General features: G+C 56.2%; 1 protein-coding gene across 1 annotated transcript in view; it reads right to left on the bottom strand.

Annotated features, from left to right (window-relative positions):
- Positions 1-305: 305 nt before the first annotated feature.
- ATP2B2 (ATPase plasma membrane Ca2+ transporting 2) overlaps positions 306-11,968 on the bottom strand; it is a 370,638-nt gene continuing 358,975 nt past the window's right edge. The window contains exons 25-28 of the mRNA XM_082848244.1: positions 10,078-10,260; positions 8,054-8,229; positions 4,039-4,093; positions 306-1,201 (exon numbers count right to left, since the gene is read on the bottom strand). Of these exons, the coding sequence (XP_082704370.1) occupies positions 890-1,201; positions 4,039-4,093; positions 8,054-8,229; positions 10,078-10,260 (726 nt within the window). The 3' untranslated portion in view covers positions 306-889. The remainder of the gene's footprint in view (positions 1,202-4,038; positions 4,094-8,053; positions 8,230-10,077; positions 10,261-11,968) is intronic.

Raw genomic sequence — 11,968 nt, 5'->3', positions numbered from 1 at the left:
AGCTGTTTTTATAGCATCTCAGCCACCAGTGTTCTTAAACCGTACAAATAGCCGAAGACGTTATCTACAGGTTTGTAAACAAATTACATTCTTCTTTTAGGACATAAATAAGTTAAAATAGAGCAATTTAAGCAGAAACAAGGCAACATGCCGGCAAAGAAACTTTATATATCCATGTGTGTGTGTATATATATATATATATATATATATATATATATATACACACATACATATAGACACATATATATCTACCTATCTATATGGACGTATACAGTCTTGGGGAAGTATACGTTGATATAGATACAAAGAAATGGATATAACCTTGTGAGTGTCTGAAGTTCTTCGGTTCCATTGGTGCAAATTTACTAGGCGAGTTAAGCTCTGCAATTTCAAAAAGTTGTTAAATTAACCTATACAACTGAGACCATGCTGCGCAAGCATTTCAAAAACTCACAGACCAGTGGATTGGATAAATAGTCTCAGAAAAGAGTCTGTCTGCAGTTCCCGCCTAAGAAAACAAACAAACAAACAAACAAACCCCCTCCCCAACCCCCCAAAAACCAAACAAGGGGAGGACCGGAAGTGTACAGTACATTCATGCAGGGGACATGGCGCCGGGCGGGTGCATGGCTGGTCCATGTCGGGTGGGAGCCAGGAAGGGCTAGTTCTGGGAAAAACCGCTCACTCCCTTAAGCTCCCGGAGGAGATCCCGCCCTCGCCTCGAAGTGAAAAAGAGTTCAAACAGCATCGCAGCCAGAAAAAGGGTCTGTTGGGTGGAAACGGTTTTCTCGCCAGTATTTGGTTTCCTGCTGTGGCTCGCTGCTGCTTGGGTGAGTCGGGTGCCTGGACGGGTGGGTGCCCGGGAGGTGGGTGGTGGCGGGGTCCTCAGCTAAAGCGACGTCTCCAGGCTGTGGATGGGGCTCCCTGGACTTGAAGAGGTAGCTGATTTGCTTGTGTCGGTCGTCAGGTTGATCCCGCTGTCGATGGCGCTGTTGTTCTTGTTGAGCGAGGACGGCGGGCTCGAGTTCTGCTTGAGCGCGGCATCTTCTTCCAGGTCGGTGTCGTCGATGAGGGGAATGTGGGGCTGTGAATCTTCGACCCGGAATTCAGGATGAGCCATGAAATTATGGATGGAGGTTCGAGACTCAGGCTTTTCTAGACCTTCATAGAGAGAGCTACGGAACGCCTTCACGACGCGGATCTGCAAGGGAAGCACGGGGGTGAGGAGCGCTGCCCCCAGGGGGGCCGGCGGCCAAGCTCTGGGGGGCTCGGAGGAGGGGCGGGTGGGGGAGAGGGGTTCGGGCACAGCAGGCGGCTGGAATCCACAGTCGCTGGGTGTCATGAGCACGGAGAGGAGAGGGAAGAACGGAAGCGGGGATTTAGGTTGTGTTCATCCGTGAGGTTTTTAAGATTGCTTGGGTTTGGGTAAAGACTACAGTATTAGGACAGGAGGAAGGAAGGCCCATCATAGCGATGATGGGAAACTGTGGTTAGAGGAAGCTTAGTCCACTCCAGCGGGCACCCAGACCTAGTGAGAGACTGAGCCTTGTTAACTTTAAAGCAGAGGTTCGACCATGCAGAAGGGGTGCGAGACCAGGTGGGAATAAAGGAGGAAGGAGGAGAGGCTATTTATTTGTAAAAAATTAATCTTAGAAAAACCACACGCGGTTAAGAAACCACAGGACATGGAACAGATAACGTGTCACAAACAGAAAAGGAACAGAAAGGAGAGACAGTTGGATGAGCCGGGATGAGAAGGGACACACGAGGGCCAAACAGAGAAGGGCAACATCAAACCAAAGCAGCACAGCAAACCGAAGCCAACTCGGGGCTTTCTGGGGTGCAGAGCAGAGGCAGCCAGAAAGCACGACGGAGGCAGCGACTGATGACGTTCAGGGGCACGAGCATGCTACGGGGCGGGGTGGGGGGCGGGAGCCACACGGCACACACAGACGACACACGGCTACACTTGGAAGCCTGGACAATGTGAATGGAGGTCGTTTGTACCCAACGTTTCTTCCCTTCATGCATTTGGGAGGTAAACACTCGAGTATAGACTCAAAGCCCTGGCCACTCATTGGAGTTGGCTTTGGGGTCCCTTATTTCCTGGGGATTTTTCCTCCTTTCTTTATTTGTGCTTTGAAAACACAATACCAAAAAACGAGGCCAAAATCAGAGGGCCAAACCCAGGCCCTGGGTAGGATTCTAAGAGGCTGCGGAACTGAGCCACAAAACAGCAAGTTCTTTCATTTTCTGTGTCTCAGTTGGAAGCTGGGTTCCCTGAAGAATGGAAGGAGGCTGGACGCTGAGTCGTCCAGGCCAGTGGGCAGAGCACTGGATCCAGAGTCGGGAAGACCCGAGTCTGCGTCCGGGCTCTGCCACTTCGGGTGCCTTGACTGCGGGGGAGCCACACCACCGGCCTGGCCGTCCCCTGTCCCACCTCACAGGGTGCACAGGAACCGGACCCTCACTTTGAAGAGAGGCATCCCTTCTCTGGACTCCTGGGAGGGGAAGCCAAGCCTGCCATGTCAAGGGGCTGATGGGACTCGGGACAAAGGCGCCTCCTCCTCTCTTCCCAGCCCCAACTCAGAGCGGAGCCAGTGGTGGGGAAAGCAAGGCAGTATCCATGCTTCCAAGGAGCAGAGCCTCAGCAGAGGCGGCCGGGGTGCTGAGGCCGTCCGTCTTGGCCTTCCCTCCCCCCATATCACAGGCCTGTAGGGGGACAGAGGACTGGACAGGGCAGTTGTGGGGAGGCCCTTGTGGTCCCAGGATTTGCGGAGCTAAACCCAGAGGTAGCTCGTTGGTGGGGCTCAGGGGGGAAAGCCCTGTCCGTGGGAGTGAATTTCCACAGTGACTGTGGCTGATGGTTTTAAGTGTCACAGCTCAGGGTTTGCTTGACTGTTTCAGAGAGCAGTCTTTCTAAAGCACATCCTAAGCTCCTCTGCCTTTTAATTTAGAGAACACAGAGAAGAATTTACGTTTGTCAATAAGCCTTCTTGGTCTTGTGTAAGACCCCACAGTTTTGATTTTTTTTTTTTTTTTAAGTTTTTCTCCTTTGCTGTCAGCCATCACTTACTAGTTCTGGCTTTCCCTTGTCTTCTCAAAAGCATCTCTGTCCCCTCTCCTTCTTATGTGCTATGGGCGGGGGACTCCAGGGAAACCTGCCTGGTGGAATCCTGCTTTCAGTAAGAGGCATCGGGTGCCAAGAGAGAGCCAGCCAGACGCCATGCATTAGTGCTGGTCGTCCGTGATGGCCATCTGGCTGCTCTGAGGTTTCTTTCTCCCTGGATTCCCTATTTGTGGCTCTGTAGAGATTATTCAGTATTCTGATATCCTGATAACTGGGCCACTACTCCCTTGACTAAGTGAAAACAACAACAAAAAAGATGTTGCAGGCCTCAGTTTTCTTAACTGTAAAATGGGAATAATAATGATCATTGTAGCGGCTCAGCCCAGAGCCTGGCTGAACTGCAATAAGATGCCAGCCGGGAGCGCCTGGTGGAGGAGGAGGGATGGTGGCAGGACCCTGTCGTGTGACTGACAACGCGGAGGGGATGACACACAATGAGATGTAGGCCCCTCGCCCTCCCCCTGGAATGGAGACAACAGAAAGAATGAACTGCTCTGGACAAGACTGTGGGGACAAGACTTTTCGGGACACCCCGCCACGGCCGTCTCAAGTCTCCACTTCGGATCTCTCGCGGCTGAAATGGAAAAAAGTATGGGAAGAAAAAAAAGCTCTCCCATCTCCCCTCCCTGCCTGCCCTGGTGATGGGCCTTGCTGGCATGAGCTGCACTGGGGCGTGGGGTGAGGGGGAAGAGAGGAAGGGCCTCGGTCTGTGGGCTTTCAGACGTTTTGGTTCCATCAGCACAAAGCGGGTGGGGAGCCCCATGCCCGTTGTCGATGGCTCTGAGGAAATGCATGGGCCCCGGTCTGGGGCGGGTTCGACATACTCGAATGTTTACCCGGCTTCAAGGAAGCCAAGAGTCTGGGATTGATTCACATTCATTTCAGGCTCAAGGTTAAAGACTCACAACCTCTTTTAATTTCACTCTCTCTTGCTGAACTCTGTGTCCAGGGTTCTCTAGCCCTCTAGGGAAACAAACACATGGAATATTCAGACAGCGGAGAGGTCTGGGCTCCCCCCCAGAAGCAAGCCATTTTCTCGCCAACCCAAGGTTGCACTAAGTTAGTTACCAGAATGCTAATGAGAGGTCCAGCTTCCTTTCCTTCCCTTCTTCACTTCTCCCCCTAAGAGATGCAAACTCCTTGCCCTAGCAGTCCTCAGAACCGGGAATCTGAAGGGGGAGTGGGATGGGGGATGCCCTATCTAGCAGGGTACGGCGTCCAGAAAGTGGCTGGTCTGGGGTTAGGAGTCTGATGCTCTGGGCCTGGTTGGTTTGAAGGAACAGGACCTTCACTCATGAACGTGGAGCATGCTATGAACTTGCTAAATACAAAGGTAGCTTGAGATGGGTTAGGAATTTGTGGCAATAAGAGAGAGGAGCTCTGTAGCTTGGCCTTGGATCTAAGAGCTAAATGCTAATTCTGTTCCTGATCACCGATGGGAAAATGCCTCTCTTCTCAGTCCCTGCCAGGCTGGTGGAAACTCAAACAGAGAAAGAGCTTCCCTGGCCTTCTAGACCCCAGAGGATTGGCTCCTCCTTTTCACCGGATGAGGCTGTGGGCGTGGGTACTGGTTCCACAGGGGAAATTCAACCTCTGTGGGCTCTAGGTCTGTGGGCTTATCTGGGAAGTGGTGTGGGTGGTGAGAAAAATGAGGGACTTTGGAGTCAGATCTCTTGTCACTTACATACTGTGTGATCTTGGCCAAGTCAGTTCACTTCTCTGAGCCTGAGTGAAGGATGTGCTGAACTGCTTTGGAAAATTTTGGGTGAGGCTAGAGTATAAGGCATTAGGGGTGTGCCATTAAGTTTCTGGGAGAAAAAAAGAAACTCGCTTTTGAGTAAGTCAGAAGAGGAAAGCAAGGCAGTGGACCAGAGTTTCCTCCCGATCATTCCAATGCCAGTCTGAGCAGACAGACTGTCCTGTCACCGCATGGTAGCTGTCTGCCTGGGGCCCTCCGCCTCACAGTGGTGCTGAGGGAGGGATGTGTGATGTGCTGGGGGGTTCCTCACCCCAGGTCATGAGTCAGAAGTCAGCCAGGCACACGCCACCCTGCCCCAGGACTTGGTGGTCACTTCTGATAGCCCAAAGGACAGTGGTTTGACTCCTTCCAGGGCACAGAGAGCCCAGGTGTTTTCAACTCAACAGGCGCCCTACTCTCCTGGAGAATCCTGGGAAGAAGACCCTGCTCGGAGGAGGCAGGGGGTGGGGGGAGCCCACCCCTCCACCTACCCAATCGGGGACCCCTTCTCTTACTTCCTGGCCCCCTGCTTCACACCCTGTGGGAAGAAAGCCTTTTGGCTTCTGTAGGGACCCTGCCTGGTATCTAGAGGGCTCTCAGAGTCCTTGGTGACCAGAGGAGGTGACATTGCTATAGAAACTATTCAAGCAAAGGAGGAACTAGGGGATATTTCACATCGTGACTGTGTTGACCAAAATGCGTCTGTTGAAACCACAGAGGTTGTGATCAATTTTGGAACCAGTACCCTTGAGCAAGGGGATGGTCAGGCGTTTTTTGAGACCCCATGCCCAAGAAAGGGTCCCAGAAGGGACCCAGAATTACAGGCTGGATTCTACAATTGCAGGTAGGAATGCACGATTCCTAAGGAGGCGTGATGCCTGAGGGAGAGGCAAGACGGCACTCGGGTGAGGGAGTCATGCTTGATCAGCCCCTTTGGGTCCTCTGAGAAAATGACGGGTCATGGGCAAGGCCTATAGCATCCTTCTCAAAGGCTGTTCCACAGTTGGGTCACCATGGGATAAAGGGATTAATCTGGGCTAGAAGGAGATTGGCTTAGAGATAGGAAGCAAAGGGCAGGCAGAAATGGGCATTTCTCTGAAGGAAAAGTGTTGAGAACCAATTGTCACAGGACTGGCCTTATTGAATGGTTTTCTAAAGGGCAGAAGAAAAGGTTCAAGATGACTGCGCTCTTTCTTCGAGACTGGAAGAGCTAAGATGCGGGGCCTAACCAAGGGAGAGGCTGCAGGTGCCCAGGAGTGCCGTGAGCCCCGTGTTGGCCAGGGTGAGGCACCACGCTTCGAGAAAGAGGCCGAACCGGGGAGGACGAAGACCTGGGCCTGGACCCGGAGGCCACCTTCTGGCAGTCAGACCGGCCGGAGGCATGCAGGAGGCAATGGGAGGGCAGTGGGAACCCCGAGAGGAAGAGATCCTTTCCCCAGGTGGCTCTCCAGCCCTGAGCACTTCTGGTCTCTGCACCTCACGACAGGAGGCAGCGCTGACCAAGGCTGGAGCTCGGCTGGCGCAGGAGTAGGGCAGCTGGGCGCGGGCCTCCCACCGAGGCGAGGGCGCTCTGTATGGAGCGGGAGAGGGTGGGAGCGAAGTGTCTCCTGCTCTGAGAAAGCCTGGCAGTGACTTGCCGGTGACAGTGCCTCATAGGAATGCGACTCAGACACCGTCTGCTCAAACGTGGCCTCACTTCACCTGGGCTCGTCTGGCCTCCCCATCGCTGTGTTTTCGTGCTGATGAACAAGCACAGGGGCTTTCCCCCGTTTCTGCATCCTCCCTGTCATTTTGTGTACTTGGCGGGACTGCACCCACGGAAAGGTCGTGGGACGTGAGCACACGCCACCGACAGCACCGTGTGGCTCGCGCCTCTTGTCCAAGGGCTCAGATGGCATCATCCTCACCCAGCACATGGTCCTCTCCTGCCCGGTGGCAGAGATGTGTGTTTTGGATGTTCTGTGCTTGGGAGGGTGGGGGGTAGTGGCACCTTATAAAGTATCAAGAGATGAGGCCTGGAGTCTCATCAGAGAAGCCCAAGGGCTGGCTGAGTGAACAGACAACGTGAGAGGACCAGACTGCAGCTCCCTTGTGGTTTAGGAGGGGCTGACTAGAGACAGGGAAGGGAGGCAGGTGGCAAATAGAAACTCCTCGTGCCCTCTGGGGCCTGGAGCCATGGGGGGTTCATAAAGATCTAGACAAGGCCAGAGCTGAGAAACTTGTGTCAGACGCCCTGGTGTGAGGAGATGAGCTCGAGGGAGGGAGGTGATGGAGGGGGTCGGAGTCCCAGGTGTCCCTCCAATGAGGAAGGAGGAAGCCACAGGTTAGACTGGGTCCCTCGGGCCTGCTGTCAGCCAGCCAAGATGAGACCCCCCACTGTGCTCTACCTGAGGTCAAGTGGAATGGGTCAGGAGCCTTGTCCCTCCCAGGAAGGGCTCAGGCCTTCGCTGTGCTCCAAGCCCCGCTGCAGGGAGAAGTGTGTGTAAGGTAGCCGGTGCTCTCAGGTGTACAAGGAGAGAGGGCAGAAGGGGCTGAACTACTGGGTAGCGGGCCTCCAGGCCGTGATCTCCTCGGGGGCCTGGGTCCCCTGAGCAACTGTGACCTCTGATCTATAGTGACCCCTCTGGGTTGGACCTCACTGTGGCTGACTGTGACCCCTGAGAGCCTTTCCTCCCTTGACCCACAGTAACCCTTGGCCTGACTTCGACCGCAGGACTGTGATCTCCTGGCCAACTCTGACCCTGGCCCTCACAAGCCAGGCTTTTCCTGACTGGGTATGACCCTACACTGACTGGTGTGCTCCACGCCCCCCAGCTGACTGCTCCCCTCTGGCCACCATGACCCTGTGGGGGACTGTGACATTCGATCACTGAAACCTCCCTGACCAACGGTGATCCTTTGACTGACCCAGACTTTTTGACTACTTGTGACCCTCAGGACCCCATGACTGCCTGGTCATAACCCCTGACCCTGACCCCAGCCGACCCTGACCCCCTAAGGGACTGCCACCCCGTGCCTGGCTGTGGTCTGCTGACTGCCTGGGACCCTCCTCAGTGGCCGGGGCCCCTCAGCCCCCTGGGCCTAATCACGACCTCCTGCCCCCCGAGTCCCTGGCGCCCCGGCCCCTGCCCTCCTGGCCGCCCGGCGCTGGCGGCGGTGGCACCCGAGGCGGTAAGGATTCACACTCACGCCCGGCTGCAGCAGGAGGAAGGCTGGTCGGAGAGGAAAGAGCATTGGACAACGACACGCGACTAGGGCTAGAGAGATTGGCTACGTCCTGGCTCTGGCTGGTGACGGAGGATTGTCTCCGCAGGGCTCCCTGAAAGGAGGCCCCGCTCTTGAAAGTATTGACTACTTCAATCTGCAACGGAGGAGAGAACGAGACAAGTTGCGAAAAGAATGGACACGACAGCTACACGACTGACAGGCGCCAGGCCACGAGGACAGCCGCAGCCACGGCAAGACAGCACGCCACTTAAACCAAAACGACAATACCAGGCACGCGCCAAGGCTCTGAGAGACGTCTGCTCAGCTCGGGCACCTGGGGTCCCCAGGGCCCGGTTGAGGGGGCAGCCACAGGGGCCCAGCCTTGGTCCTGCTCTAGTGACTCAGGGGCCAATGGGCTGGGTGGGGGCCCACGGGTGGGGCGTTAAACATGGTGTTTGGAGGCAGAGGGGGTGCTCAGCCCTTGGGACCAGGCGTGGAGCCAGAGTGGTGTGCTGGGAGCTCTGGGGTGGACAGACCCTGGCCCAGACCCCAGCTCTATCACTTACGAGCTAGACGGCCTTGGGCAAGTCACTGCCCAGCGGCAGCTTCTTGTCCTTCAGAAGGGGAAATGCCACCTACCTGGCAGGGTTAGCTGCGAGGGGCAAAGCACTGGCCCACTTAGTGGTCCGTGAGAGTCAGGCTAGATAGGACTCGTGCTCACTCAAGAAACTACAGTCCCGGTGTCCTCCCCAAAGGCTTTGTGGCCAGGCTGGTGACAGCACCAGGGCTGTGTGTGTGCTGAGAGCTGCCGGGCCCACCTGGGAAGTGCCGGATGGGGGCCACCCGGAGGTCTAGTCCCGGAGCACAGACTGCTGTCTGTCAGGAGGTTCTGGGTGTGCAACCTGCTCCCCCGACCCAGTGCCCAGAAAGGGCTGTCTCCTGAACCTCGGTTACCCCTAAAACTAGGTGCGGGGCATACCGACCTCTCAGGGGGCTGGGAAGGCCAAGGAGATGATGTTTGGGACAGTCCCTGTAGGGTGTGAGGCAGCCCGGGTGACCTGTTTTTGTTGTGCTAGGTGGAAATGCAGCGGTAGGCCACGTAGGACTGCAGGACCGCAGACCCGAGGTGGGGGGCCCTGACGCACTTCCCAGAGCGTGACGGGGGCAGGGTGACCATGAACGTCCCAGCACAGCTGTTCCAGGCCGGCTGGGCAGGAGACTGAGGCTCTCTCGGTTTCCTGGTCCCTCTGTTCCTCATCCTACAGGGCTGTGAAAGCACCCCGAGAACTGCAGCCCTGACTCAGGGAGAGGGGCCGTGTGGGAACACGGGGGCTGCATGTTCGTGGCGTGTGTCAGGTGGTGGCCACGCAGTCCCGTTCTGAGGCAGAGACCTGCTTCTGGCCGGACACACATCCCGCACGTGTGCTCTACATGTGTGTCCTTGGGGTGCATGTGCGTGCATGTGGTGTGTGTGTGGAAAACCAACCTTTGGTCCCCAGAACTGAGTCAATGCCCCAGTGGGGCCTAGGAGAGTGTCTGAAGCCCCCCGTGGAAGAAGATGTACGTGCAGGTGCAGGCCTGACCACGTGGCCGGGAGACTCTGGGGCCCACCCCGGCCTGAAGCTGCCATCCTGGCCTCACGTGGATCAGTCTCCGGCTTCACCTGACCCTCCTGGCGGCCCCCCAGCAACCCTGACAGGAGCCCCTCACTCACCTCGGCCCTCAGGGTCACCCCTCCTCCACCTTAGGGGCACCCCCTGCCCCCCGCCCCAGAGCCCACAGTGGGTGTGACCCCAGTCCGACCCCAGCCAGGTGGACAGGGAGGTAGGACCTTCCCGAGGAGGCCGCTCTTCAGCGGCAACGCAGAGAGTGTGTGTGGGGAACATGGGTGCACAGGAGGCTGGTGAGATGGTGAGCGCGGGTCTGGACCCACCCTCCTCCCCGCATCCCCATCGCCACCCACCCCGCCAGGCACGGGCCCGGCCCCAGGAGCCGCCTGTACCTGGGTCTGGATCCGGTTCAGGCCTCGGAACCACAAGATCTGGCCCCGCCGCAGCTCTCGCTCGGCGTGGTCTATCTCCTCCACGTCCTCGTTCAGCTCCTCCTCCGGGATCTCCTCCTTCTGCGTGAGCCTGCCCGCCTCCTTGAGGAACTTGAGCCGGCTGGTCGGGATGGTGGCGATGACCTGCGAGGGGCCCAGCTGTCAGCGGAGGGCTCGGCCTCCCTTCCTCCCTCTTGCTCTTCTTACCCACTGACCTAGTTACGTTCGACTCAATCCTTAACGCGTCGCACCTCTTCCTCAAGTCAATCTTTAGATTTCTTTTTAATTTGCTTCTTAATTCACTCACTCATCCAGAGGCAGGTGGAAATCGTGGGAAATCTGGGGAGTTGGACACGTGTGACTTTGGATACCCCAGACCTTACAAGTCCTGTGACTTTGGGCAAGTCATTTAACCTCTGTGAGCTCCGGCCTTCCCATCTGGAAAGCTGGGACCAGTTCTCAGAGTTGGAGATGCTGTGTCTAAGTCACTGGCCCTCAGGTCTCTGGCTTATTCTTCCTGAGGTCACTGGGTCCTGGGGTGCCCAACCCTGGGCAACAGGAGCTCAGAGCTTGCGTGCCTTGGGGGCAGTCAATCCTGGGACTCTTGGAATGGCTGCCCTCCCGGAAAGGGAAGGCAAGATGGGAGGGGGACATGCCTTTGTTGTTACTCTTCCTCCAAAGGGCTTGTCCGTGGGGCTGAGGCCTGAGCGGCAGGCCCTGTGGGGCAGCTGAGGTGGCGGAGGTCAGAGGCCCCTGACATCTCCTCTAGGGACTGACAGGGGCTGCCCTGCACACTCTCAGGGGTTCCCCGGGGGTTTAAGGTGGGCCTTGCCCGCTGGCGTCTTCCTTAGGTGTCAGGAATCTGCTCATCCAGACGTCAAGGGCTCCCTGAGGGATTGTCCAGTGGGACGAAGATGCCCAGGCCCTGAGGGTGCCCAGGGAATGGCGTTGTTAAGTCAAACCTAGTTTATCAACTCTCCAAAGAAGCTCCAAAGTTTAAAGAAGATTGTTCTGAGGGAAACTAAATTTTATTCTTTACCTTCTAGTTAATTTCTCTCACTGGAATTTCCCACTGTAGCCTGGGAGCAGCTTGAAGGCAAGACCAACGTCTTAGGCCTGTTGGGGCACCCACTGCCTGGATCCAGCTCCGGGTACCAGTCCTGCTCAGGCGTCTTTGAGCTGCAAGCTGTGAGTTCCATGATGGTGCGTGTGCGTGTGTGTGTGCATGTGCCTGGTGGGAGAACGTTCTGGGGTCATGGCTAGAAGGGCCCCTAGAGAGGATCCAGCCCCGGGTTCCCCGAAGCTGGGGAGGGCCACAGATGGCTGCAGACACAGCCCTGTGATGCAGCAGGGTTTGCCCCTCTTACGCTCCCTCCGAGCTCTCTGAAGGAGCCTCTGCTTGGTGTCACAGCACCTACTAATGCTCTTTACCACAAGCCGGCTTCGAGCTCTGAGCCTGGGCTGGCCATGGCCTCTAGTTAGAGTTTAAAAACATCGCGCTTGTTACAGTTTTTTGGTTAGCTTCTGTTTATGACAAGTGATACTGACTTTCCAATCATATCTGTAATATAAATTACCTTTTGAAATAAATTTCAGTTAGAAAAACAGATGTGACTAAAAGAAAGTATCAAGTAAATAACAGGATCAGCGGGGTGTATAGACAGAAGCAAAAATCACGGTGGCGATACCCAAATGACCAGCATTCGAGCCCTGGGCCAACCCCCCGTTGCTCCGGTCTCCAGAGACGGGGAGGCCCTTGCCCGGAGCCAGACAGCTAATCCGTGGAGGAGCCATGACCCACTCCTGGGGCTCCTGGATTCCCCGTCCAGTGTTCTTTCCCTTCCCCTGCCGA

The sequence above is a fragment of the Leucopleurus acutus genome (genome assembly GCF_964270905.1).
Source record: "Leucopleurus acutus genome assembly, chromosome: 10".
Classification (NCBI taxonomy): Eukaryota; Metazoa; Chordata; class Mammalia; order Artiodactyla; family Delphinidae; genus Leucopleurus; species Leucopleurus acutus.
The sequence above is the reverse complement of the archived record's forward strand: the minus strand, read 5'-3'. Positions and strand labels throughout refer to the sequence as shown.